Source organism: Falco cherrug, chromosome 5 (assembly GCF_023634085.1).
Source record: "Falco cherrug isolate bFalChe1 chromosome 5, bFalChe1.pri, whole genome shotgun sequence".
In the NCBI taxonomy this organism is placed as follows: domain Eukaryota; kingdom Metazoa; phylum Chordata; class Aves; order Falconiformes; family Falconidae; genus Falco; species Falco cherrug.
The window spans coordinates 71,643,350-71,670,889 of NC_073701.1; the positions used below are offsets into that span (position 1 = coordinate 71,643,350).

The following is a 27,540-nucleotide window of genomic DNA, read 5'->3' on the forward strand; positions in this document are numbered from 1 at the left end:
TTGGTGACCCCAGGCACAACCAGCCAAGCCTTGGTCACTGGCACACCACACAGAGGCACTGAAGGCTTTTCTCCACCATCACGTGCAACACAGAGCTGGGTCTGCGGCCAGACATGGGGCCAGGCTGAATCATGTACAGCATGGAGCAAGTTTTCTGCATCCTCCAGTCCCCTTCCTGAAACGAGCCCGGGGCCTGAGAGCAACCCAGCCTGCAGAGAGGGCTGCCAAGAGGTTAAAGGCTGCTCCATCCTGGCTGCTGTCTTTTCCTATCCTATCCCGCATCCATCCTCTGCCTCCTCCATAAAACCCGACAGAGCCCAGCTCCGGTATTGATGGCGTTGCTGGTGCACGCCACTCCGGTCTCCTCCCCAGGGCGCCGGAGCTGTGCTCACGGTGCGCCTGGGCTCGCTCCCGCAGCCTTGCCAGCAACCATCAATCTCCATCAAGCCTGAAGGCACCTATTAATCACATTACAGAGAGGCCCTAATTTAAACCTTCTGCCTACTGCCACACGCTGCCTGCTCATCTCCCTCTGCCAGCCCGTTTCAACAAAGAAGAGTGTGAAGGTCCGCAGCCCGTGGTGATGGGGAGCATCCTGCAATGGGCCCAGGGTGTTTGTGCCACTCCTGGCAATGCGGTGTGGTGAGGAATGGCACGGAGGACTGGCAGCACCAGGAAAGTAGTGGCATCCCCTGGAGGGACCCCCACCTCCACTTAACAGGATTCCGAAGGAGGAAGGGAAAACTTTTCCTCCTCTCTGGATGCACCAGCAGCTGTTTGAGCTGGGAGTCCCATGCACAGAGCTGGTGGCAGGCTGCATCTCGCCCGAAACCCTCCAGGAACACACTGCATGCTGCAGCAAGTGGCATCCGAGCTGCCATGGGGGAGATGCTGGTGGGTCCGGCCCCAGAGTGGAGTGGAGCTTACAGGGCCACAGGATGCAGGTGCCTCGGGATGCCAGCAGCATGGCAGGGCAGCTTTTGGCAGGAGAGGTGCTTACCCACCGCAGTGCTTGGAGCGCAGCACAACCCATCCCAGGTGCACAGAGGACAAGCACAGTGCCATAACCGGTCACCTTGGGGCTTCTCTCGCCTGATGGAGCAGCAGATGAAGCAGGACACAGCATTTTCCTCAGGAATTTCCATTGCTGCAGTTAGCGCCTTCCAATAGGCACATGCTGCTCCAGACCTTCAGCGGGTCCCCAGCAGACCCCAGCCTTGTTCCTCCATCTTTCTGCATCCCAGAGAGATGCAGCCAGGGCACGTGCCGACACAAGAAGTGCATGTCCCACCATGGGCTCTGCAGCCAGCACTGCAGCATCCCCAGGGCAAGCAGTGCAAACCATCCCCACTCCCTCTTTGGGCTCAAAGCCAAGTCCAGATGCTGCCAGGACCAAAGCCACCATACTTTTTTTGCAAGAGCAGAGCCTGCGTCTCCAGTTGCTGGCATGCTCAGCACCTCTAACTCCTCAAAAGTGGGTAGGAAAACACATTTTGTTTGTGGATCATAATCCTCTGAAAGCTCCGCACCACAGCTTTGCTCCTCACCCACAAGAACACAGTTTTACAAAGAGGAACAAAACCCGCTGTGCACACCAGCTCCCCGGCTATGGCAACCACACCGGCCACAGCCGCTCCAGGCAGAGGATGTTCCGTGCCCCCACCGCCTTCCTTTGCACAGCTCCTTGCAATCGCATTAGCACCAGGCTTAAATTAATAAAGGTGTTTGTCTTGTCAGTATGTGCTACATGTTGAACCAGCACCCTCTCGGGAACTGCGCTCCCGCAGCACAGGGATGAGCCTGATCCTGCCCAGGATGAGCTGACTTTGCCACTGGTGTTGCCCCATTACAGCATTGCCGCTGCCGTAGGCGGCTCCAGTCTCCTGCCTCCTGACAACCCTCCTCATCCCCAGGGAAGGAGCTCAACGTCTTCAGTTTCATGCACCCGCAGCCCCCAGCTGAGAGACCCCAATGTGGGGGCACGCTCCCCCTGAGGCACCCCGGCATGGTTTGCTCTCAGTCCATTGAGGGGCTGGTGCTCTGACAGTGGGTGCTCACTCCCCGCTTGCTCCCTGCTCACTCCAAGACAGCATTCACGTGGCCATCAGCGTGGCCGGTGAAGGAGGGCTGGGCAGCACTGAGGATGGGGACAAGGGCAGCAGAAAGCTCATGTCACGCAGCCACAGCAAAGCCTCCACTGCTCTGGTCCACGGGGAAATAAAACAACCCCAGCAGAAAAGCACAGGACAAATGGAAACCGCGCGATCAATAGGATCATCATCTCTTTGTCGGCACAAAAATAAAAGGCGAAGCTGCAGATGCTGTTTCGGCACAAAATATCAGCAGATGAGCACCGGCTCACAGGGCTCAGGGCTGAAACAGGCATTTTTGAGAAGGGCACTGGTAGAGATGTTGCCCTTTGGGCTGGGGACACGTGCCAGCGATGACCCGGACACCCTGGCACACCCGGAGCAGCATCCCCTTGCAATCCCCTGAATCTCAGCCTGGAGGGGCATCACCAGCGTGTGCCGTGGCTGAAGCACAGCGGTGCCAGCCTGCAAAAGGATGCTGTGTTGTCCTGCTCCCGACACCAGACCACGCACCCACAAAGCCCTCTCCTCCCCTGAATCCCCCCTGCATCAGCCATACCCTTGGAGGTACCACCAAGCACGAATGCTGAAATCAGCTAATGAAAGTTATTTATGAAGCGATTACCAAGTTGGCTGTGCCAGCGCTGAATTAAGATAATTTGTAATTACGTGCAACGCTTTTAGAATACAGCACGCTTATGTTTTTAGTCACTTGTTTTATTAAATTAAATGCTCAGGCTAATTACAGGCATCCTTTGGATATCTCCCTCTCAACTCTCGACCCACGGGAGCCTGTCACCAGCAGATAGTGCGTTCATTGCTCCAGTGTGTTTGCTCACACAGGACCGTTCGGGGCTGTAATCAGCAACTATAAATTACCTCGTTAAAAACAGGATTACCCTTTGCAAGGAAAGCCTCTGCTTAAACCCATCAAGATTCTTCTGAAAAGTAATTTCCAAGCAATTCAAGTTTTTGTTTTGCTGGCATTAGAGGAGAGCATTTCCGGCTGAGGAATATTTGGGAAAGAACTCCTTAGTTCAGGCTTCAGTGCTGCAGCGAGAGCATCTGAAGGGATGTCTTACCCGTGTGCGCAGCTCTGTCGCAACCTTTGCCCCGCTACAAAAATGGCAAAGCATCTTCAGGTAGTGGCAGGGAAGGCAGTGCCCTTTCCTACGAACTAATCGGGCAAATCAGCCGAGCACAACGTTGTCCGTCTACGGGGAATTCATTAACCAGCGGCGCTTTGGCAATGCGCACAAAGAGCCACCTCTCCACGGACAGGGAGATAATGTTGTCGCTAATGAGGAAACTGAGAAGTATAAAAATATTCAGTAATTTCAGAAGTGTTTTGGGTTTTTCTTTTGTTTTAAATTTTACAACACTGCAATGTGTGAATTCTATTTTAAATGAACCTGACTTCACCTGACACCCTTGTCGAGCCAAGGGAGCAGCAGAAAAGCAGCGCAGTGCAAGATGCTCTGAATGTCCCACAGACGAAGCCCCTGGAAAAGCTGATCTAGCTCATTACTGAGCTCCAGAGATGCACCAGCGGCACCAGTGACCCATGGGGAGCCAACAGCCCCAAGCATGGGCAAGGACAGCCAGAGCATCCCCCTGGAGCACAATGGACCAGCCAAGGTTCTCCCCGAAAGGGAGGGTTAAACAGGAGACAAGGGATTTGTTTTCTTATCATTCTTCCTCCTAGCATCAGGTTTAGCTCACCCACGCTCGTGTGCCTTCCCCAGGTACCCTTCTGTCCATAAAATCTGGAGAAATCACGCTATTTAATTTGGGTTTATGCTGAATACCCATCCGCTTGCTGTAACGCAGACCCCCAGAGGGCTTACAGAGCAATAAGAAATATTTTCCTCCATGGTTTCAACCTCTCATTGCTCCCCACTCCATGCAGGATCGCCACAGATAATCAGCCTGGTGCAAGCATCGCCCTGCATCCCCTCGGGCTCCGCTGTGCCAGCAGAGGACCAGCCCCCTGCCCAGCAGCATACCAGCACCATCCTGCAGGGCTGTCAGGGCTGCTCCTTCTCATCCAGGGAGCCACCAGGGGACAGACCCCAGCGGGGTCCCCACTCTTAGCAATGCCAATGTCAAGTCCTGCCATGACCCAGCCCCAAGCAGAGTGATGCTCGGAGCACTGGGCTGCCAGAGGGAGCCAGCGTGGGAGGATACAGTGCAGGCACAGTGGCACGGCATGGCACAGCTCCTGCCCCAGCAAAGGAAGCCAGCCCTGTCCCTGCCTGCCTGCGGACTGGCACAAGGCTTGGTCAGAAGACGAGGGAACAGCCCCATCCCCGCTGCCTGCTGGAAGAAATCTTTGTGATAGACTGCCCTGCCAGACCATGCCAGCTCTGCTCCTTCCCACGCTGGCTCTCCAAGCCAGAGGGAAATGAAGGAAGGGAGATTGCAGCGCTAGGGGAGGACTCGCGCCAGCAGTCCCTGGGGATCTGCAGGGGAGGATGACGGCAGCAGCGCCCACCACCACTAGCCCCAGCAGCAGGGGTCTGAGCCAGCCACAGGGTCCCCTCCACGGGACATAACATGAGAGAACAGCAGCTGCAAAAATCACCCCAACATGGTGTTTTTGTGGAAAGGGACCCACGACTCAGTGTGCCATGGAGCACCCCACTTAGCCAGGCACCCCCACACCACGCCGGGCACTGGAGCAGCCCCTTGCAAAGCTGCCCTGTGCCAGCCTGGCTCCCTCCTCGACGCAGCAGCTGGCCCCAGCATGGGTCATGGTGGGGGACCCCAAGGGTCCCCTCTGCCACTCCTCTGACCCCAAAGCACTCAAGGAAGGTGGCTGGCACAGGCACAAAGCCCCAGCGCCCATCCCACCCCACTGACCAGGAACTCAGTAACCAGCCCAGAACGCCAGAGGAGCAGCAGCCCCGCTCCACAAACGCCTCCATCCACACGTAATGGAGCTTTTATGTGATTGTCGCCCAAAAAGTAATTTATTGTCCAAAATCTCACAGGAAAGTGATTCAACATGCTAACTGCCCCAACCAGCACAAGTGCTGCTGGCTGGCTTTGCCGGAGGAGGGATTCTTCCCTGCAGCTCTCTCAGGAAGGTGAGGGAGGGGGAAGGATGGACACCCTCAGCCTGGAAAACACTTGCACTTCCCGACCGCTGGCGCTGCAGACCCCACACCAGGACATCCCCACGCTGCATGTCCCCCAACACCTCAGCCAAAGCCCAGGGCTACCCTGGAGCATCAAACCTACCACAGGCAGGGCTAGGGACTGAGGGCAGTTTGACAGATCATGGGCAAACCCCATGCTGGATAAGAGATGGTGGTTTTGGTCTACCCCCGACCAAAGCCAGGCAGCCCCATGGGGCACCCGGGGTCCCCTGTGCTGCCCACGCGTCCCCAGGCTCCCCGGTGCTCCCAGCCAGACCCACCTTGCCTCCAGCTCCGCTGTCACGGCAGCTCCCCGAGGCTCGGCGCTGGCATTTCACACCCTCCCCGGCATTTTGGGTGCAGCAGGTGTGATGCCACGCCAGCAGCTGGGGACAGAACAGCCAGCGGCGGGTATGGGAGGCTCAGCAGCTTGAAATCCAGCCACACATGTGTTGGGATGGGGCACCACTGCACACCATCACTGTGGGGCATCGAGCAAGGGGTCGGGCGGCTTTTATGTCTCCAGCAGTATTTCGGCTGATCTGCTCACAAGGAGAGTGAAAATGGGGTCACCGGTCTCACAACGGGGATGATCTGGACTCAAAACCTGGCTGCAGGATGCTGCAAAGCCAGGAGAGGCTTCTGCCTCCTTTTAGCCAGGCTCTAAAACCAAGGGGACAGGGACAGGCTCTGCTCAGAGCAAAAGAGCCAGCAGCTGCTGGCAGACTCCCCGTCTCAGGTGGTGGCAGCCATTTCAGGACTTAAGGAAAAACCTCCACACTTCCACCACCACTAACTCGACTTTCAAATGGTAACTGCACACCCCAAGGGATGCATAACAGGGCTGTCACTTGATAGACCTCACTGCCCTGGCTTTGGGGTCGCATGGCCTTTCGGAGCATGGGAGGGGACACACATGCATCCGCTTTCGACAGCATCCCTGCTTCTGGCAGTTTTAATTTCTGCTAATCCTCCAGCTTACGAAGTGCAGCCCCGCAGTGCACCGGCAGCCCCAGGTCCTAGGTTGAGGGAGGCATTTTAAGATGTGGGAGCAGCTCAGAGCCCAGCTCGGAGCTGCCCGCAGAAGCCAGCAGAAGATGAAGCTGGATGTGAGTGCACCGTGCCGAACCCGCACGTGACAGAGGGGAAGAATAGCAGCCAGCGAAAACTAGGACAGCAGCGGCCGGACAGGGAGGGAGGCAAAAAGCTTTTAAGGATGGAGCTGTCATCCCCACTGCAGAGCCCAGGAGAGAGGACATCTTGAGCCATCACTGTCACCATCATCATCCTGTCCTTGTGCTCACAGGCCATGCTGCAGCCCCCTTGCCAGCCCCAGGGAAACCACTTTGTACCAATGGTGCAGGCAGGGTCCATCCTCAGAGCCTGCAGCAGAGGGTCAGGGTAGAAAATGCTGAAAGGGCAGCCGGAGCCTTGCTAAACTGTAGCCAGTTCATCCTGCTGCGGACCCCCAAGAGGTGGCTGTTTGCAGCAAAGGAGGGGTGTGCATGCAGCGTGCAAGTGGTGCGTGGTCCATGTCCCATGCCACTGCTAGCATGCCCATGGGTGACAATCGGGCTATGCCATGCCAGTGCAGCCCTGCACCAGGAGGGGACAAGCCCTTCCCTGGCACCAAGCCCTGCAGATGCTGGGCAGCTCCTCCATGGGAAGCTTGTTTCCAAGGGGCCCAACAGTTTTGCCCCTTGCACTGGTGATTTCAGGAGGTGCCAAGACGGGAACTGTTCACATACAACGCATCAGGGAGGTGACAACCACCCGAGTGCCCCTGGCACAGCCAAGCACCAGCAAAGCCCACCTGCATGCCGGCGCCCAGAGGCAAGAGCAGGCTTGGGGCTGCCCCAAAAGGAGCTTGGTGCAGGGGTGAGGCATTGTCCCCTCTGCTCTGGGGTGTGGGAACAGGACTGCAGCATCCCTCAGTCCCTGTGGATGAACGGTGCCAGCAAAGATCCACAAACGCAAGCTGGAGCATCCCCTCCCTGCAGCCCACCTGCAGGCGAAGGAGCTGGGTGGGCTGCGGGCACCAGCGAGGGACACACACACCATCCCTTGCAGCACATCTTCAAATGTCTAGCGACTAAATAGAGATCTCCAGCAGCCGGTGCTAATGGCAGGAGGAATATTCATGATTACTCTGAGCTGGAAGAGCGTCGCACGGCACTAGCAGAGGTGTGTGGAGGGAGGTGTTAACACAGCTGAAATGCCAGAGTGATGCAAGGGGGGCTGGGGGAGGCACTGAGCTCTCCGCTCCAGCAATCCCCCTGCTCTGAGGAGAGGGATGCCTTTGTCATGCTCCTGGCTGGAGATATAAAAAGCGGAGCCCTGACCCGCAGGCAGAAAGCGCATTGCTGTAACCAGCTCTAAACCAAGCCCAGCAGAGGAGGAGCGAGGCGGCGGGGCAAGGATGTGAGCCTGGGCTGGCTCTTGGCACGGGAAATTCCCCTTCCTGCCTCCAGCCCAATCCTGCTGGGTGTCCATGCGGTGATGGAGCTGCTGGTATCCGTTCACTGTGCTGGGGTGAAGGTCATGAAGCAAAGGCGATGCCAGCTCTATGGCAGCGCCCTTGAGCCAACGTGTGCCCCAGCCATGCCCTCCAGCATCCCCTCAGTCACCCTGAGCCACCAAGGGGCCATCCCACCGGTCACAGGGAAGGATCCAGGGTTATGCTGGGGTGATGCCCAGTGATGCCAGGTGTGGAGGCAGAGACCTGCTGCAGCCGTGCCGGGCACCAAATTCAACCTCCTTGCAGGACACTGTGGCTCCTCACAGAGCAGAGCGCTGCCGGCAGGGGACAGCTCTGGCTGCCTCCCAGATATAGTGGAGATGTTCCAAAAGCCATATGCTGCTGGGGAAAAAAATTAAGCCTTCGCAGAGCCAGGTTCATCACATACCTAAAATCACGGGCTTAAGTTTCCCGAGGCACAAGGGTGCTGTTGCTAGGCAGGACGTTAATTGCACAGTTCAGCAATGTGGCAGAATTGCACAGCTCCTCTCTAATTTAGTGCAATTTAACCATCAATAGAGGATTCACAGTAGCTTCCTGATGAGATCAAAAGGTCAAAGCTTCATTCTCCCATCAGCGTTTTCACGCTCACCCAGCAGACCGAGAAACATTTGCCACAGCCTTAGCACAGTGTCAGACCCAACCGCCCCGAGAAGCTGGGCAGCCACGCGCACAGGACGCCAGGTCTGCCCGTTTCTGCTTTAATGCTTCTGGACTGCAGGCACTGGCGATGATTAAGCCTCTCCAAGCAGAGCAGCTCCCAGAGAGCAAGATGCAAAGCCCGGCTGGAGTGTCGTCCTCTTAAATGCAAGCTGGCAGGTGCCTGGATCCTCCTCAAAGCATCAGTGTCAAAACACTAGGCACTTCTGCTGGGTCAGAAGAATTACAACACTTAAATGTAAGTTGTTTGGGAAGTATTTTAGCACAGCCCAATCTTCAGGGCTTATTACTTTCATGGCATCAATAAGACCAAGCACTTAAGTGCTGCCGCTATTTGCAAAGCATATGGTCTGGAGCTGCATCGTCCTCCCGGCTGCATCTTCCTCCCGGCGACATGGGCCCTGGAGCCGTGCGGTGCAAGTTAGCTATTGCCTGTGGTCACGGAGCTGTTGCCTCATAGAAGAAGCTGCTCTGTAATTGTCAGCAAGCTCCTGCCCATCTCCCCAAACCAGCGTCGGCTCCAGCTCCAAGGCTGGCCAGCTGCCCACAGCCCAGCACCAGCCCAGTCTCTGCTCCTCCAGGCTGCTGCTGCCCACTTTACTGTTTCAGGGTTTTTTCTTTTTTGCTGCTATGCTTTTGCTCTCTAACCCATGAGCAATTTCCTGGGATGCCAGAGGCTGTAATCCATACATGAACCCAGCTGTGCCAGCTCACAAATTAATCCAGCCCCGATCAGTCCTCGTACCTAGCTCCAACAGATCCCCCGGGAGCCAGGCTCTGGCTATGCCGTCGCGTGTTTGCTTTCAGCCAGGGAAAGAAAACCCTCCTGCGATAAAGCAGCAGTATTTTGCCAGAGGTCTGGATCAGCCTGAAGCCCCCACCCCAGAATTTAGCACCCTGTGCTGCCAGAAGCTGTATTTCAGCAATCTGGAGTCCTGGATGAAATGCCAAACAATTGCTTTCCCACTGTGGAAAGACTTGGGCAGAAGGGAAGAGAGGAACGGTGGAGAGATGCAAGCTAGCCGTTTTTACACTAGAAAAAGCATGCTACCCGGAGGGCAGAAAACAGGTTGCAAGAACATGCTGACTTCATATGTCTTCTCCCTGGAAGCTATTGCAGCCCCTATTAAATATTGATGGGGGAACTCTAGTGCCCCCACTTTCTGCTCCTGCCTCTCCTCAGATGCACCTCTCCTCTGCCAATATTTAGAATACATTAAGGCCAGATGCCCAAGCACTTAGCATTTTACGCCGCACTGCTCCACCGGTGTGGCAGGGCTCACCGTGCGCCCCATCCACGCCAGCAATCAGTTCTGTTACACAATACATGGATGAGCTACGATGATCCTTGTAACTGTAATTTAGCGGAGGTGAGACACTGATGAGTTCATGGGTTTGTTTCTCATTAATCTTTTATGCTCGTTGAGTGCGGTGCGCTTTTTGTAGTACAAATCCTGCTCAACAAATAGGGAAACAAGATCCGCTTTCCACACGGACCCCGTTGCTCTCACAGGCGATCCCTCTGCTGCCACAGAGCCGTACGGCATCCCTCAGCAGGCGGGGCTCGCCTGGGCTGTGGGAGCCTTGAATTCAACTCCAGCACAGAGATACTGGCCAGCCGGGCACAACCCACAGGCTTTGAGCTGCTGCTGAAAGAGACCATCCTCATGGCACCAACAGGGAATAATGAAGATAAGCTGGAGCTGCTGGGGGAGCTTGGCTGAGCTGGGGGATCCCCCAGGTTCCTCCAAGGCTGGTTGCCTTGAGCCACTCATTACTAGAAGGATGAAGGCACCAATCACGAATCATAGAATCATTTTGGTTGGAAAAGACCTTTAAGATCACCACTTCCAACCAAGAACAATTCAGAGCAATGGGAGAAGTCAGCAGATGGGTGTTAAGCCAAGGAAGCGATGGAAACCACTGCCAAATTCTTGGGAGCAGCCTGGATACCTCCCTGGGATGGACAACAGGAGATGAGTTTTGTAACAGACTCTAAAAACAATGTGCCACACAGAGAAGAGGTATCTGATAGCATCAGCCCAGACACATTGCTGCTGCTCTAAAATTGCCCAGAGAATAAAGTCGCAGGTGCACATCCCATGTAGTCTGCGCCTTTGGGGGGTCCCAGCACGGCTCCCCTTCCCTGTGCTCCTGTCCCAGCCCTCAGCTCTTGCTCCCGGGGGGGATTTCCAGAAAGCCAACTCACAAGCCTCCCACCAGGCTGGCAGACCCAGGCACTCCTCCCAGCCACAAACGCATCTTCAAAGGCTGTGCTGACAGCCTGGGCAGGCTGCAGCAGAACCGCTGCACCAGAGACACCAGTGAGCTGCCACCACTGCGCCGAGCAGCTCATGGGCAGGAGAGGGAAGGAGGGAGGCACAAAATAACCCTGCGGGAAAAGTGCTGGAGAAGCCCGAGGAGAGTCCAAACTGTGTCCAAGGGGTTTGGCAGCAATGGAGAGCTCCTGAGCAGGCAGAGCCCTCTGGAGCACCAGCTCACCACTGCCCATGGATGTGCAGGCAGGGACACATGCTGGCAAGCATGGTGGGAGCTGCCAAGGAAAACCAGCACTGCACCACCCCAGGAAAGCCAGAGCTTGGTGGCAGAGCTGCTGCCGCTACCAAACCGGAGAGGGGCTAGGAATGACAAGCCGGGGAACCAAGTGGCTATCTTGTTTTTGGCATTGAAGAAGCTTGTGCTGCCGCGCCATTGGCATCATAACCACCGTGAATTGTGCTGTCACCCGAACAGCTCCATGGAGCTTTGCAACGCAAACCGAGCACTTCGCTCCCCAGCCAATGTGCCACCTTCAAGCAGCCTCCGCTGAACTCCCAACTGCCCTGGCAGCGCAGTGGGGACACAGCCAGCCGCGCCGTGCTGCAACGCCACCTCTCCTGGCAGGGGCCACGGTGTCGCCCGCGCTCCCCAGAACCAGTCGAGCCGAGGATGCCAGAAGAGCCTCTGCAGGGACAGGAGGAACTGCTCCACGTTCACAGCTAACGTTCGAACTTCTGCCAAGCCGAGTGCAGCCACCCTCTCTCCAAAATCCGGCTTGCTGCAGAAAAGCACCAGGCAGACACCTGCAAACCATCTGTCGAGCAGCCCTCGCCTTGCCTCGCACGGCACCAACTGCGGGCGGCTCCCACCGAGAGGGGCTGAGCAGGATGAGGCACCCACAGGCACCTGAGGCTCTGCCAGCAAGACCCGTGCGCCATCAGGTACCCCAAAGTGTCACAATGTTAGAAGAAAAAGCTCATCTCCAAGGATAAAGCAGATGTGATTGCTAAAAACGGGTGTGATGGGATCCTTCCTGAACAGCTTGTTTCCCAGATCTCAAATGGGTTATAAATCCATCTCAAAGAACGTCAAAACCAGTAACTTGAGGGGTCCGGGCTGCCCTTGACCTCAAGGTCCATTGCCTGCCCTTCCTCAGCTGCACACTCCCCAGTAGCTCCTGCTCCAGCAGTGCCGGATGGGGATGGCAGCAAGCTGGGCAGGTCATATATACAAAACCTCCCAGTTTCCCATAAATATCCTGGCAATCAGCAAGTGTCAGGGAACGGAGCAGAGAGAAAGTACTGCCGTTTGATGGGGTTTGGGTAAAATACAGGTCTTTCTAAAATCTGCTGGAGTGTGGCAGAGCGCTGGCAGGCAGAATGATGAGGAGCAGGAGCAGCGGTGCTGCTGGGGGCTGCCATTCATCACCCGCCCTCGCGCCGCGCAGCTGATGCTCTGCCTTCATCCGGGCATCGCTTGGCACTGCCCAGAGGTGAGGGGGTGACGAAAGTCACCTGGCTGCGCTGCTGGAAGACAGATCGGACACAAGATTAAAGACACAGAAAAATCCTTGCAAGACTTAAATACCGGCACCTCTGGGAGCCGACAGTTTGCAGTCAAAGACCACGTGAGGAGCCGAAGCCCAGCAGAGCCAAGCCGTGTGGCTGCCCCAGTACCGACCTTCTGCCGTCATTGCTCTCTGCAGCAGGACACATCGTGCCTGGCTAGGTGGGCAGACAGACAGGGACGTGTGCGTTTTGCCCAGCATCATCCTACCGTAAGACCAGAAGAGAACCAGTATTGCAAGCACCCTGCATCCCAACCGAGCAGAAATGCCGAGACCAGCCGGTGGGTCAAGCCTGATGGCTGTGGGCTCTCCCCCACTTCCCAGCCCCCCCTGCAGGGCTGATCCCTGGCTGTGAGGTTCCCCACCGACCAGGAACAAGGACCCCTCACAGGTGACGGCTCCCACTCTCCAGAGGCTGGCAGGCACGAGGGCTGGCTCATCCCTCATCTGCTTGCAGCCCGATGGGAGTCAGCAGTTCCCTGCCTTTGGAAACATATCAGAAAGCCAAGGAACTTGCACACAAGCTCATTTGAGAGCCGGGGGGGGGGGGGGGCGGGCGTAAAAATCCAAGCCCAAATCCTTCTGTCTTTTCTGAAGCCATTTCCAGCTTCTCTACATTTCCAGCTCTTCACTGCTTTCTGTTTGCAGCAGCATCTGCTCCTCCAAGTTTGCCCGGTGTGGTGACAGCCCTGACGCTCGTGTCAGCTTTGCAATTAGCTGCCAACGTGCCAAACACAGCCCCAGCAGACACGAGGCTCGCCAGCGCTCCGGCAGCACGCTGGCAGCCAGAGCAGGCACAGCACCGGGGCCCTGCCACTTTGAAGACCCACCGCCTTGTGCCCAGCTGGAGGGGGCTGGAGGCACCCAAAGGTACCCGAGAGCCCTCCCCAGCACCCCAACACCTGCGGGGCAAGTGGACAGGTGTGAGCCACCATCCAGAATAAACAAGAAAAACTGGACAGCCTCAGCTTTGTGTCCTCAGAAAACACAGCTGGAAGGTGCCCCAGGGCCATCCAGGCAATCCTTGAAGAAATCCCCCACTGCCAATGTCAACCTTATCTCTGCTGCACAGCCACCATGGAGTCCCCGAGCAGCGGCACAGCCAGGAAAGAGCCAAGACATCTCTGCTCCTAATCCCCTTTCCACCTCCTTCCGACTCCCAGGGATGAGGGGCCCCAATGCTGCCAAAACCCCAAGCCCCCAGCACCAACTGCATCCCTCCCCACAGCCCTGCTCTGGCCAGGGAAGACCGTGCCGCACTTCCAGACTTCACAAAAACCCAACCCACCATCAGCAGGATGTTTTTATCCCGTTTTTTTCCTCTTTGAATCAGGGTCCATGTGTTTGACTCTCCCACTCCAAGAGTATTACCAATTAAGATATCAATTTAGATAAATTGGGGGATTGGAGTAGATTTGTACTGCCATCAGATCAACTGGGCAAATCTAGCTTGCTAAAGCACAGAGCCACTAACGAGATTCTGTAGTTTAGCTGTCCAAGGGAGTGAACTTCTGATTAAAAAAGCACAGATGAAACCTCCTGAACACCGGGAACAGTGCTGACACCAAGACCCAGGAAAGCCCCAGTCCCTGAGCCAGAATCGTCACCTGCATCAACCATTGCAGCCTGCAGCGCTGGCGCCAGCAGACCTGGCAGGTCAGGGCACCTTGCAGCCGCCACTCCTCCCCAAGGGTTTGCTCTTCTTCCTCCCATCCATGGAAACACCCAGCACAGCAGGGTTCTGCCCTTGGCCAGATCTAACACACTGGCAACCTACGTCAGCAGAGCCAGATCCGTCACCAAGACGGACAGAGCCCGGAGCCCACCATGGGGTAGGAGGGCTGAGCAGTGTGGGACGCTGTAGCAATGGGCATCAGCTGCGGCGATGGGGAAGGGCTTCTCCTTGCTCAGAGGCACCTTGCTCACCCCAAAGACTGGAGAACTCCATACTCTGAGCCCCAGATGTGGACCACAGCTGTGAAACGAGCTCCTGCCTCCAGGTTGTGGGCTTAAACCAGCCCTGGCTCCAGCCTGGCCAGACAAGGACCAGGCACTTTCACCAGAGGCGAGGGCAACACCAGCCACAGTGGGCACAGCTCAGCCTCCAGCCCAGCAAGTTGCTAAGGCCACGGCAGTGGCCAGACACGGCCTGGGGAAGGATTGCCATGAACACTGCATTTTTGATGCTGCGCAGCAGGAAGGAGCCACCCTGCATCCTGCTCCTGAGATGCTGCCCCAATCGGGGGTGTGTGTGTGTGTGTGTGTCCTGGCAAGGGGGCTCTGGCCATCCCCACACACCATGGCAGCGGCACCGCACCTGCAGAGCCAGCACCTGGGCAGTGGTGGGAGATGCGTCTTCATCTGAATACGTTATGTTCCTCGACAGAGACAAGTGATAGAGATATTAAATGCTATCAGCTCCTGCTCTCAGGATTCATTTTGCGCCGGGTGATGAAGGCGGGAGATGAAAGGCTGTAGGATTTTATTACGCTGAATTTTCAGTTTGTCATTTCCCATCTACTCGATCAGATGCCTTGGGACCAATTTGTGCTTGGTGGGATGGAGATGGATCTCCCCGGCAGAGCCACGTTATCTACGTGCTACCTGCTACAGTGGGTACGTGTCTAGCCCCGACTGCAGGCAGAGCAGCTCGCAGCCAGAGCTGCCGAGCCCCGACACTGCTGCAGAGCTGTCAGACCCACGCACAACGCGCTGTGAGTAAAGCCTTCCAGAAAAGCCTGAAATCAAGCCCCCCCCCCCCCCCAAAAAAAGAAAAAAATAATAAAAAATGTGTACATGCCTTGAGCTCAGGGTCCATCTTTGCAAGGGCAGTGAGGATGGGGGTCTCCCACACTGAGATGGCCAAGTGCAGAAAGCTCCAGACCGTAGGAGCTGGAGCAGGGATTAAAGGGGAGCAGCAGCAGCAGCAGCCAAGGGTCCCCAGGCACCGTGGGGCTGGGGGAGCTCTGGGGCAGCAAGCATCACCCTGAGAGCAGCAATGTGGCCAGCCAGGGATAGGGGAGAGGGGCACACAGCTGAGCAAGGAGCCCAGTTTGTCTGGCCAGGGCTTTTTTGGGCAGTTGTTGGGGTTTTTGATGTTTTTTCCTTTTTTTTAAACTAATGATCTGGAAGGGGAGGGGGGTAAACATTTCATTAATTGCATTCACAGGTAATTAAGCAACCACATAAGCGGAGCCAGAGGTGAAAATGCAGAAGGACCTAAAGAAGGGTAAAACCCAGAAAGAAGGAAATGAGGTTCAGCTGGGGCACCCACAAGCAGGGGTGGCCGAACCTGCTCCTGCACGGTGCAAAGGCACCCACAAGCAGGACTGGGGAAGACCATGAAGGACAAGAGAGCTTGCACTGGTGCCAGGGCCCAAAACCCTCTCGGTTTAGGGGTGCGCAAGTAAAAGACGGGCACGGCAGTGGCAGGCCAAGTACCCAAATGGGTATTTTCTGAACCTCGTCACTACAGCCATCATGGTCCCCAGGACCAGGGCAGGATGAGCTCTGGAGCACCAGCTGCTCCAGCTCTTGCAGGAGGAAGGAGTGGAGGAAGATGGCAACAGCTCTTGCTCCACAGTGGTGCTGCGTGACTTGGGCTCACACTGGCCAGGCCACGCTCATGAGGACAGTTAATTTCACGCCACCGGAAGGTCTGGCAGCAGGACCTGCAAACGCTGGATGCAACCTAAAGGTGCAGGTGTTCCCAAATGCTGAGGCCACTCCGTACAACGAGTTCCCCAAAGGAGAAGCCAGCTGCAGACCAGAGATTTGGCTGCAATCTGGTGACTTTGGGGTGCTGGGGCACCTGTAGTGATACTCCAGACTTGAGGAGGAGGGGGGAGAGGGGGGAACAGCCTACGTTTAGGGCATCCCCTGGGCATCCCCGTGCATGGCGGCCGGGCTAGCAGCAAGCCCAGCAGCTCCCAGTAGGCAAGGAGAAAGCAACCACCCGCGCGCCGGGGCTGCAGCGCTGAAGCAAGGGAAGGATTTTCAGGGAAGCCAGCAGTGCGGCGGGGGACAGCCGCCTTTCTGCAGTCTCCTTGGAGACCGCGATTGCTCCGCAAAGAAACTGTGCTCCTCCTGGCAGCTCTGCACAGTGCCGGTGGGACATGAGGGAGCAGGTCCCCACCACCACCAGCACCGGTGGCTGCCGTGCAAGCGTGCCACTTGGCTCATGGCAGCTCCCGTCCACCCGGTGCTGACGCCAGAGAAACAGCAGGAGGAAGAGGCTAATTTGGGAAGTTATTCATAATTCAGTGTGTACAAAACAAGGCGGCATCCTAGGAGGGAGGAATTTCCAAATTACTGTTCCCACAGCAACCCGGGCTCTGCCCCTGTGCACACCAACAGTTTGGGGAGCCGTGGCACGCGGTGCCATCGCCCGCCAGCACAGCAAAGCCAGCCCTCAGCACATCACTGCCGTGTGGGATAAAAAAAAAACAGCCCTAGAAAAGGTGCCTTTCGTAAAATCCTGGATGAAGGCTGGTTCTCTGCTCCCGGCTGGAAAGCCCTCCTCTCGCTCACAGGCGGGAGCGCTCCTTGCCATCCTGAGAGGCGTTAGATGAGGTTTCTGCTAGGAACAATGCGGGTGCTCGGTGGGGGTCTCAGCAGCTCATGAGTGCATCAACCATTAGGGGGGAACAAAATAAAAGAAAGAAAAAAGTGGCAAGCAGATAAATCCCTGCCCTAAGGAGCTTTTATACAGTTTCAGATCAGTTGCCACCATGCAAAACCAGGCAGTGCCGCGCTCCCGGGCCCATGCCACAGGTCACAGCCCTGCCGGCAGGTACCGGCTGCCCCCACCACCACCCGCTCCGCACTGAGAACAGGGCACAGGATCAAACCAGAACCCTGGCTCCCAGCCCAGCAGAGGTTCTTTGAGTGGAGGTGAAGAGGACTCAGCGTGGGACCTGCAGTCGTGTGGCAGAGCTTATTTTGGGCACTTTCATGTCACTGCCAAGTGCGGGACTCGAGGTCCAGTGCATGCCGGCTTGCAAGATGCTCAAACCAAGCACAGCAGAGACCAAACTGCATGAACAATACGGCGCTTTCTGAAGACTTCAGTCACCGGGATTTCTCCATCAGATCTTGACGCTGCAGGTCTCTGGGAGTCAGACCTCAGCGTTCCTTTGAGCTAGATGACAAACGAGTCTGCTACTTCCAGAGGCTCCCCGACCCCAGCCAGCCCCACGGTGGAGGGGAGAGATGCTCGGGGCGGCATAGCCCAGCACCTCGCTGAACAGCACAGCAGGGAGGAGAAGGAAAACTGAAGGATTTCGCACACATCGCATCATCTCCAGCAGCCCTGCAGCAACGGGCAAACATCAGGCTGCAGGGGAAGGGGAGGGCAGAGCTGCTGCTGCGCCGTGTGAGCAGAGGACCAGCCCCAGCCCAAAGCATGCAATTGGCAAAGGACCTAAGGGTGCTGAGCAGCATCTTTGCCACTGCCCCTGTGACCATCCACCGAGGGGCATGAGTTTGCAGAATAGGCCACCCATCTGCCAGCATGCCCCTGAGCGGCGCTGCTGTCCCACCACGGACCACCTGCAGCCCCACGCCCTGGAAATGGGACTCTCCCACCTCCCCAGAGCAGAGAGCTGTGATGGCACCTGCTGTACAGATTGGGAAACTGAGGCAGGGGATGAGGGATGCATCAGTCTCTCTGCAGCCATCAGAGCACAGGCTCAAACCCTCCCCAAGGCTCCTGCATCTCACGAGATGGGGCTCCCCCAAGAAGAAAAAGGGGGTACTTGGTGGGGGGAAGGGGGGTCAGGCCAGATGGAAGAGGAGCCTCATGGGGAGGGGACTCCATCCAGGGACGGCCACAGATGCCAGCGATTGCTGCCCACCAGAGATGTCACACCGGTAGGGCACAGAGCAGAGCACCCACCCAATCTCACCCCACGGTCACCGCCCCACTACACATCCCCATGGTCACCTGCGTGCTGTCCCCCTCCAGCCGGGGGGGTCGGATGCTGGACAGGTGAATGGTTTTGTGGTCCCCAGAGTTGAGCTTCACCACGATGGCATCTGCGTTCAGCACCTGCATCACCTGGGGAGTGAGAGAGGCCAAGGTGAACACCATGCCCACAGGCAGCACCAGCCCCAGAGGTGGGCACCGCCGTGACACTGGCATGCACCCCAACCCACCCGGGCTTCAGCCCCCAGCAGATGGCACAGAGTGAGCAGCTCCAACCCCATCCCCGGTGCCCAGTAGGTCACTGGAGCAAATGCCACTTGCCAGCACATCTGTGGTCCAGCTCTCTGAGCCCCAGAGGGTCCCCAGACAGTGATGCTGCAGCACACCAGCACATTGCCAGCCATGTGCCATCCTGTGCCAGGGCTCAGCCCCGCAGGGTTTCACTTCAGAAACAAAACTAGAGAAGGGACTGGACCACGAGCATCGATTCCAGATGATGGACAAGCACACATAGAGAAGAGAGCACACCCCACAGCAGAGACTCTTCCACTCCACGATCATGCAACAGTGTGTCCTGGCTGGTGGTTCTCCACACATCCATAGAGCAAATTAATTAGAAAAACTGGTGGCAAAGGCAGGCAGGGCTGTGCAGGCAGGCAGAGGACAGCAGGGCTCAGGACACGCTGTTTTAATCTTCTCAGTTTTCATTAAATGCTGCTCTCCAGCACGGATCGAGCAGCAGCAGGCAGAGCAGGACAAGGCACCTGGGTGTATCCTGCTGGCAGGGCATGGACCTTCCCCTGCCTGCTCTCAGCACAAATCCAGTCCCCCCAGGGCAAAAGATTCCCGTTATTGCTCACCCATAACAGGGGAGCAGAGCCCCACGCATCCCTCCCAAGCTGAGCCAGGGCTGAGGGGTAAGTGGAGGGACAAGTGCACAGCCTTGCTCCACTTGCAGCACTTTTTGCCCCAGCAAGCACATCAGTCCCTCAAAATGTGCTTAGCCAAAGGGATAACAGGATTATAGGAATTAAAATTAAAGCAGACATCGAGGACTGCCAGGGCTCCTCTCGGCACAGCAAACCCCCCCAGGGGACATCCCTACCCAGGGACTCAGCTTCTCCTGGGACCCAGAACCTTTGTTTTTCATAGGCAGAAGGGAGCCCAAAGCAGTTTGCATGCTAAGTGGAGTAATCAAATCTCATGCTTCAGGGCATCCTCACTGCTGGGGGGTCAGGATGGGACCCCAGCAGCACACTGGGCATCTATCCCTTCCCTCCCACAGAAGGCTTAGAAAAAGCACGATGTGACAATAAGATGCTGCAGCCAGGGAAGCTGCAGGTCAAATCCGAGGGCAAATCCTGCGCTACATTACACGTCCATCACGCGCACTCCATACTTCCATGTCAGAGCTGCAGGAGTGGCGGTCAGATCTCATTTGTCCTCTGGCAGGAGGCGGCAGCAGGGCAGGCAGCTGCCAGCTCCCAGCACCCCAGCCTCTGGCACAGCCCAAGATACAACTGGCAGCAGGGACTCACCAAACGCGCCTGGCCCTGAGCATCTCCATGCTGGCAGAACTTCCTGGCAGGACCCTTCACCAGGTTGACCTGGCTGCAAGGGGTCTCTGCAGGGGCACGGGATGCTGCAGGATGTGGCCCCTGGGGCACACCCAGTGCCACAGGTCCCAGGCAGGGCAGCAGCAGGAGCCAGGGCAATCCCCAGGTGCCCCTCCCTCCTCGGGTACCCAGTCCCCTCCTCCAGGCAGGAGCCACAGCTCTGGCAGCACCATCCCATGCACAGAAGCAGAAGGTGCTTTGCAGCCCCCACCAGGGACCCCGTGGGCAGGAGGGTGGCACATTGACAACAGCAGCAAAACGGGAGACTCAGCACCCCCTCAGAGGCAGAGTCATTTTTCTTGCTAACAATTTCTCAGCTTGCTGTGGCCAGCTTCCCTTTTTGTATTTATTGTGGCTTCACCTGCCTCAGAAAGGCACTTTGATAAACGGATTGAAAGGATTAATATTTTTTTAAAAAAAATTTCTGCAGCTCCTTCTTGCGGAGCCTGCATGCTCCAGTACTGCCTCCTCCCCAACCCCCTAGGCCGTAGCCCTCACAGCACACCCAGGCTCCTGCAGCCCGGTGCACAGAGGGGACAGCTGGGTGATGGTCCTGTGGGCAGGTGGGCTCCAGCAACCCACCACTGAGCCCCACCAGGCTTGCTGCCATCACCGCTCCCCCGGGAGCAAGAAGGTCACAGCAGTGCCTCGGTCAATACTTTTCCATGCAAGAAGTTTCTTCTGACGGCAAGTGTTGATCCCAACAAGGTTTACGATTTTCCACCCAAGGGCTTTGCCTCAGCAGCTCTCCTGGGTGTTTAGGGGGCCAAGGACTCCCTGCACCTGGGGGCCACAGGGCTATTCCCCCAGCTGCCACTGTGCCCCACCGCTCCCCAGGGCAGCCTATTCCTGCCTGCTGTGCTCCCTGTAATGAGGGCAGCTCGGGCAGCTCGTTAGTTCTCCTGGGAGAAGGTTCACAGCCAGGCTGCTGCACAGGGAGCATCCCCAAAGCCAGGAGCAAGGTCCTGCACCCTGACCTTGCAAGACGAGGATGGTGGTGCTTTGGAAGCTGGTGTCTAGCACCAAGAGAGAGGCCAGTGCTGCTCCCTGACCAGAAAACTGCTTTTTGAAGGGTTTTGGCAGTATCTGGCACTCAGCACAGGAGAAGAGCAGCTTCCAGGCTGGCTCTGGCAGATCCTGCTGAGATCCGAGACGATTTGGCCATGACGAAAGCTCCAAGCATTTTGCAAAGGAGAGGAAAAAAAAAAAAAAATACAGGCACAGCTCATCCACAGCCACCTTCTCCAGCCTGCAAAGCGCTGAGGCCAGTGCATGGCAGGAGGCGATGCACAGCCCCAAAGCGAGCCTGGATGCGGCTGAGGGGCTGCCCAGCGGCTCCACTCCCCCTTCCCAGCACGAGGGGGCTGATCCTGCCCCCCAGCAGGGAGACGGGATGACGCAGCCTCTCACAGCCCTCCAAGCCCCACGTACAAAGCTGTATTATAAACAACTTTTGGCAGAGGATAGCTCTCAGTGTAATGTATTCAACTCTAAGCAGCGCTGTCCCAAATCCCTGGGTGCTCTAAGACAAGCTGACGTAGGGAATTCAGGAAAAAGCATCCAGCCTCTTCACATTTCCATTCCACTACTTTTCTTCTTGCCGCTCACAAGCATCAAATCCACAATCAAGGCCAAGCCTTAATGTTTCCCTGAACCAACCCCTCTGCTCAAAGCACCGGCAGCTGACCGCGACGGCAGCGGGATCCAAAATTAGCTGGAGCTAATTTGCCACGGTTGCTCAACGGTGCAAAGACAGGTTGGGATCTTCCTCCTCCTCTCCCTGCCACCGCCCGCCTGCCCCCCCCCCCCCCCAGCAGCTCCTACGTCAGCTCTGCTGCTGCAAACGAGCACCTCGGCGTTGTGCCGAGCACGGAGGCGGCTTCAGTGCCAGAGCAGCCGCTGCCCGCACCCAGACCCCTCCGCAGGGCGCTAGGAGGATGGATGGGGGCTCACGGTGCCCCTCAGGGAGCCCGAGCACGTGCCCAGCTCTGGCACCGCGAGGCGTGCGGGCATTTGTCCTGATTTTCCCTGTCACTTACAATTCCCAGGAAGGGAAAAAGACCAAAAACTGACACTGCAAAACTGACAGTGCCCCGGGGGGGCTTTGGCTGACAGCTCCCTAAACGCTGATTTGCACAGGCCTGCATAAAGAGCCGGTTTTAACTGAAGGCGGAGAAACTCTGTGTCTCCTCCCCATGAAGCGGGACAGCACCGTGGTGTTCACTGTGTTTGGGGGCTCTTACTGCAGAGCCAAGGCAGCCAAACAGCACTGGAGCAGACCCCAGGCTGCAGCGACCCGGGAGACTGAGTGCTCCCCCGCTGGGGGGGACTCAGCAGAGCAAGGGGCTGTGCCCAGGACCAGGGACCATCCTGCACACCGGGCCCCAGGAACCTAAGTGGGATGCGGCCTGTACATTGGGGTCCCCTCTGCTCCATGACACCAGGGGTGGATTCCCACTGCTCCCGGGGTGACGGCTGTCCTATGGCAATGCCCAGCACCAGGGCTAGAGATGCCGCTGAGCCCCAAACCCCCAGCAGACACCATTGCAGGGCTTGGGATGAGAGACCTGCCTGCCGCTGGTGGCAGCTCTCCACCAGCGTCCCAGCCCGCACACAAGCTATTCAACAACATAACGGGCATTTTTGAAATGCCAGGAGCATCCACCCGCCCCCTCCACCAGCCCTCCGCAAGCTGCTGAGCAAAGCGTGACTAACGGCCCCCGTGCCGGCTCCTGGCACAGGCTCCGGCGGCAGCTCCTGCCAGTGGCAGGGTGGCACTTCCGAGCACGCCAGCGCCTTCGCACGGCCGTCCCGGTGCCCGCAGCAGCCTTTGCCCAGGTGTTATTTCTCACCACAGTAGCAGCATCTTGGGTAGGGACCAAACGTGGTCCTTCTCCCCAGGGACAGGCTCACACTTCTGGGCTTCTCGGACACCCTGTGGGCTGGGCACTCAGGCTCCATTCATATGCCACTCGAAGAGGAAAAGCCCAGAAAACCCTTCACCGCCTGGGGAAGCTGGTGGGATGTTTTGGGGGACCCCTGCTAACACTGCTATCAGCCATATCTGAGCTGACCAGCAGGCGTTTGCAGAGAAGGGAGTAATCTCAGAGTTAAGGCATGAGCCAGTGCCTGCCCAGGCTCATCCCAGAGAACAGGAGCTGCTGTGTAGATCCTGGTGACAGCACCGCACGCCGAGATAATCCAGCTGGTTGCACTGCACAGCTGAGACTGGACTGGCCAGCCGCAAGAGCTCCTGCTCTGCCCTGCCTGGCAGCTCTGGAGCTGGCCCAGCCCCAGGCTCTGCTGTCCTGCAGCGTCAGGGCAGCTGGCAGCCCCCTCAAGGCAGGGAAGGAGCAGCCCCCCCGGAGCAGCCAGGCTTTCCCCCATGCCTGCAAAGCAGGGGTGTCCAAGCATGACCCCAGCAGGGATGAAGCAGCTGGAAGGATGCTCCAGGGCAGGCTCAAACCCGAGCACAGGGGGAAGCACAGGGGTTAAGCTGACTTTCTAAGAAATCTGGTTGTTGCACATTTCTCAGGATTTCCACCAGAACAGAAGCCCCCTTGGCTACAGCTGCTGCGCTGGGCGAGCCAGCAGCGCCACCTAGCGGGCTGCTACCCCCGGCTCCTCCACAGCGGTGCCCGGACCCTGCCGCAGCCCACTGCCCCAGCCAGCCCTGCCCAGGCGAGATGCCCCTCCGCAGGGATGCCCACCTGGGACAGGGGCACCAGGTCAGCCCCACACAGCTTCCCTCACATCCTCCTTTCTCCACCGGCTGTGCACTCTGAACCAGGCCAGTGCAGGGGTAGGCACGGTTTCTGTGTGCCAGGAACACTGGCACTGTGGCACTGGGGCATCCCTGGAGCTGCTCTCATGCACGGGGCTAGCAAGGCCCTGGAGCCTGCAGCCAGGGGCTCTGCCCACGGAGCCCCACAGTTCCACACCAGCAGCCCCCGGGATCTGACACCGCACTGGAAACGTAAGCATTAGAGGGAAGCAAGTCTCTGCCGAGCCCAAACAGCCTTTGGCAGGCAGGGCGAGAGCATCTCCGTGACACCATCAGCCAGAGTGAAGCCCCAGGGCACCCACCAGCCCATCCCCATGAACCGTGGCCCCTTCCCCTCCCCTCTGCTTTGTTTCCCCTCTTCCCATCCCAGGCCTGCCCAAGATCCCAGCGTGCACTGGACAGTCCATGGCAGGGATGTAGCTCAAGCACAACCCTCTGGGGTCTGTCCAAGCACCCACCACCAGGCACCCTGCCCCAGCACAGGCAGAGCCTACCTGCCCCGTCCCCTGCCCTGCCACCCACTCACCTTAGCAACAAACTGCTTGTCCTTCTGATCCAAGTTTGCCGTGGGGGCCACATAGTCCCTCCAGATCCTCAACTTGCGCTCTTTGGCGAACCTGGCAGGAGGGGGTGACAGACATGATGCCCAGGCTGGCATCCCCAGAAGGGACGACTGTGCCATATGCTAAATTGTCCCACAAAACCCTGGCAGAGACAGTGGGGCTGGCGCAAGCTTGCAAGGGAAGATCACACCTACCTCCCACCCAGGAGAGCAGTGGGGGTACCCCACATGTAGATGGGGAGAGGGGGCTGGAGTCACCCCAGGCACCCTACAGGTGCAGCTCAGAGCACAAGCACCCCAGCACCAGACTCACCTTTCAGCTGCACGCAGCTTGTCAGCGCCACGGGTGTAGACAGCGATGGACCAGTCCACACAGCGGGCAAAGCCCTCCTTCAGCAAGAGCTCGGTGATGTTCCCGTTCTGCAGGGAAGGGGAGGAGGCACACGCTCAGCGGCAGGGGATGCAGCATCAGCATCTACCCCTGTGTCCCCAAGGAGAGCTGGCATATCCCTGCCCCGCTGTGAGGTGGGGCTCACTTTCCCCACTCAGCCCCTTAGATGTCACAGGTCCTCAGAGAGCCCTGCAAGGTCTGGCCACCACACTTGGTGCCCCCAGGGCTACTGGTGACCTCCTCAGCAATACCCACTGCTCCTTGCGGGCTGCTCAGATGGACCATGGTCTCCCACATCCACAACTAAAGAGCCCACAACTCCCAGCTGCCCTGAGCTGCCACCAGAGGCACCAGGACCTTGTGACCACCTTGAGCATCTCCAGCAAGCGATGATCAACCGTCTGCCAGCCCACTGGGACCCTCTCCCACCCCTTGTCACTGTCAGTCCCACTTGCCGGATGCAGGATGGTGCCCAGGATGTTCTGGTTGTGGCAGCTCTCCAGGACGATCTGTACGTCCCTCTGCAGCAGCCGTGACTCTGTGAAGAACTTCGCTTCGGCTGCAAACGGCTCAGGGACTTCAGGGGCATCCGCCTCCCGCTTGAATGTGGGGCACTGCGGCAGAGGGGGAACAGTCAGGGCACGGGCTGGCACCTAAAGCCTCAGCAAGGGGGTGGGAACCTCCCTGGGGAGGGAGGGAGGCTGCATGCAGCCCCTGTGCTCCAGCTGTAGCTTCTGGGAGACAGGCCGGGGGGCTGCGCGCTGGGGTCTGCACACCGATGCTTTTGTGCCACATTTCACTGACACAGCCCTTTAACCGCCCTGACAAACACCACTGGGATCAAACCAGGACACGGGGACCACCTCCCAGCATAAATGCACCCAGGGTGCATCCACGCTGCATCAGACAGGCAAGGAGGGAAGGGGGGAAGGCTCTGGTGCTTCAGCAACAGCAGCATGAGAGGGAGCGGAGGCAGGCAGGGATGCTCTGCCCCAGACACCCCAGGAGCCCCCAGCCCTTGGCATCAGCCTCCTGGCACAGCGGGGGAGCCGAGCTCTCTGGTCCACGCACCAGTGGTCACCTCGATGCCAGCAAAGCACGGACGGCCGCTGACCCAGCGACCAGGAGATCCCTGCAGGGTGTCCGACAGCACAAAGCTCAGGCTGCCGACAGACCTGGCAGCACAGAGCTGGTACCTGCCTAACCTAAACCTGCTTCCATCCCCGCAGTGACACCCCGCACTGGCACACACACAACTATGAACGGCAAGCAGCTTGTTACGGGAAGGTGCGTGCAGGACGACACAGCAGGCAACGATGCAGCTGTATCCCGGCCTCCATCCCTCCCTGCCCCGGCCTCGTGAGCCTGGCAGCTGGGGCAGCAGGCAGGTACCGGTGCAGCCCCTGCACCAGTGCTAGAAGGCTCAGAGGAGGATGCACAACGAACGATAGCACAAATTCAGGAGGGAACTTGCTGCAAAGAGGACTGATGAGCATGCCTGCCAGGGGCCAAGCCTCACCTTGATCCCCGAGAGCATGACGGTGACCAGGTAGTAATCAGGGAGGAGGAGGGCTCTCACCACGCTACCATCCCGGACGTGCTCTATGATGGCTGCAGAGCAAAAGCAGAGAGGTTGGTCCTGCAGAGGAGGGGCTCATTGGGAGCCACAGAGGGTGCCGGGTACAGCACCCTGCAGGCAGCCAGCTCCCAAGGCCACAGGTGGACAGCAGAGGATGGAGGGCAGGGGCGACCCCGGCACCCGGCAGTGAAGGCCAGAGTTGGTGCCAGCTTACCATTGACTGGCTTCTGGTGCATGGAGTCCACGAAGTGTCGGGGGTTTTCGATTGTATACTTGAGATCTCTGATAGTGTGGGAGCCTGTCCCCTCACTCCACATCCCCTTCTTGGCACTCTTGGCCTGCTCTTCCAGCTCCGCCAGCCTGCTCTGCTCGGGGCTGCAAGGACAGGATGAGATGGGGGTGAGGCTGGGCTCCGGGCACAAAGGACGCTGCTGGTTCCTGCATGTTTTATCACCAGGAACGTCCATCTTCAGGCACTTTTCTGGATGCTTTAGTGATTTAATCACTTACATTTAGAAAAGGTACCGCCTGGGTGAGCTGGTGAGCAATGCTTTGTACCGCTGACAGCAACAACCAGTAAATCAAACTAAGTTTCTCCAGCACCACAGCACAGAGGCTGCACCATCGATGTCCGAATACCCCCTGCTAGAAGCACCGCCTCTGATAGCATGGGCTAAACCTCCCAAGACAACCCTCTGAGGCTGCTTTTGTGCCCCACGATAGAAAGGCAGCCTCAGGGAGACAGGGACCCAGCACGGCAAGAGCATGCTTTGGGAGAAGAGGAATGACAAACCCAGGTACACGGCTCATGTGCCATACCAAACCACAGCTGTCCCCAGTCCTGCAGGCACAGGTGGCTGCCAAAGGCAGAGTGCAGCAACAGCTGCTTCCCAGTGCTGGCGGCCAGCCCTGCTGTGCACGGTCCTAACTCAAACAAATTTGGTGATATTTTCATAGCATTCTTCAGCTTCAGGCAGAGCTGCAACCTGATGAATCTCAGATTCACTGCAGAAGCACTCTACTCAAGTAGCTGATAAGCGAGGGGCTGAGAGTCACCTCATGCACCCATTAATTAACATACCCTTTGAATTAGGAGAGCAAATGCGGAGCAGCAACACGCTCCAGGCGACATTTAACTGCAGGAAGCTCAGTCCTGTGCTAACTGTGCTGCTGCATCAGCCCCGTCACACTGGTGATGGAGCTCATGGCAGCAGCATCGCCCAGCCTCAGAGGCTGCATGTCCTGTTCCTGCACTGTCACCATGGGGGTCAGGGTGACCGGCCCCACCAGGCATGCTGCCCGCTGGGTGCACTTGCAGGAGGAAGTTGAAGGAGCAAAGCAGCAGAACCCCAGGAGCTCAAAGCCGCCAGAAGGTCCCAATGGGACTGCCCAAGTCACCCCAGCACAAGTAGCGGACAACAGCACCC

General features: G+C 57.7%; 1 protein-coding gene across 1 annotated transcript in view; it reads right to left on the reverse strand.

Moving 5' to 3' along the window:
* SND1 (staphylococcal nuclease and tudor domain containing 1) overlaps positions 1-27,540 on the reverse strand; it is a 128,787-nt gene that overhangs the window by 90,354 nt on the left and 10,893 nt on the right. The window contains exons 5-10 of the mRNA XM_055711513.1: positions 26,328-26,488; positions 26,054-26,145; positions 24,990-25,148; positions 24,457-24,563; positions 24,108-24,198; positions 18,200-18,313 (exon numbers count right to left, since the gene is read on the reverse strand). Of these exons, the coding sequence (XP_055567488.1) occupies positions 18,200-18,313; positions 24,108-24,198; positions 24,457-24,563; positions 24,990-25,148; positions 26,054-26,145; positions 26,328-26,488 (724 nt within the window). The remainder of the gene's footprint in view (positions 1-18,199; positions 18,314-24,107; positions 24,199-24,456; positions 24,564-24,989; positions 25,149-26,053; positions 26,146-26,327; positions 26,489-27,540) is intronic.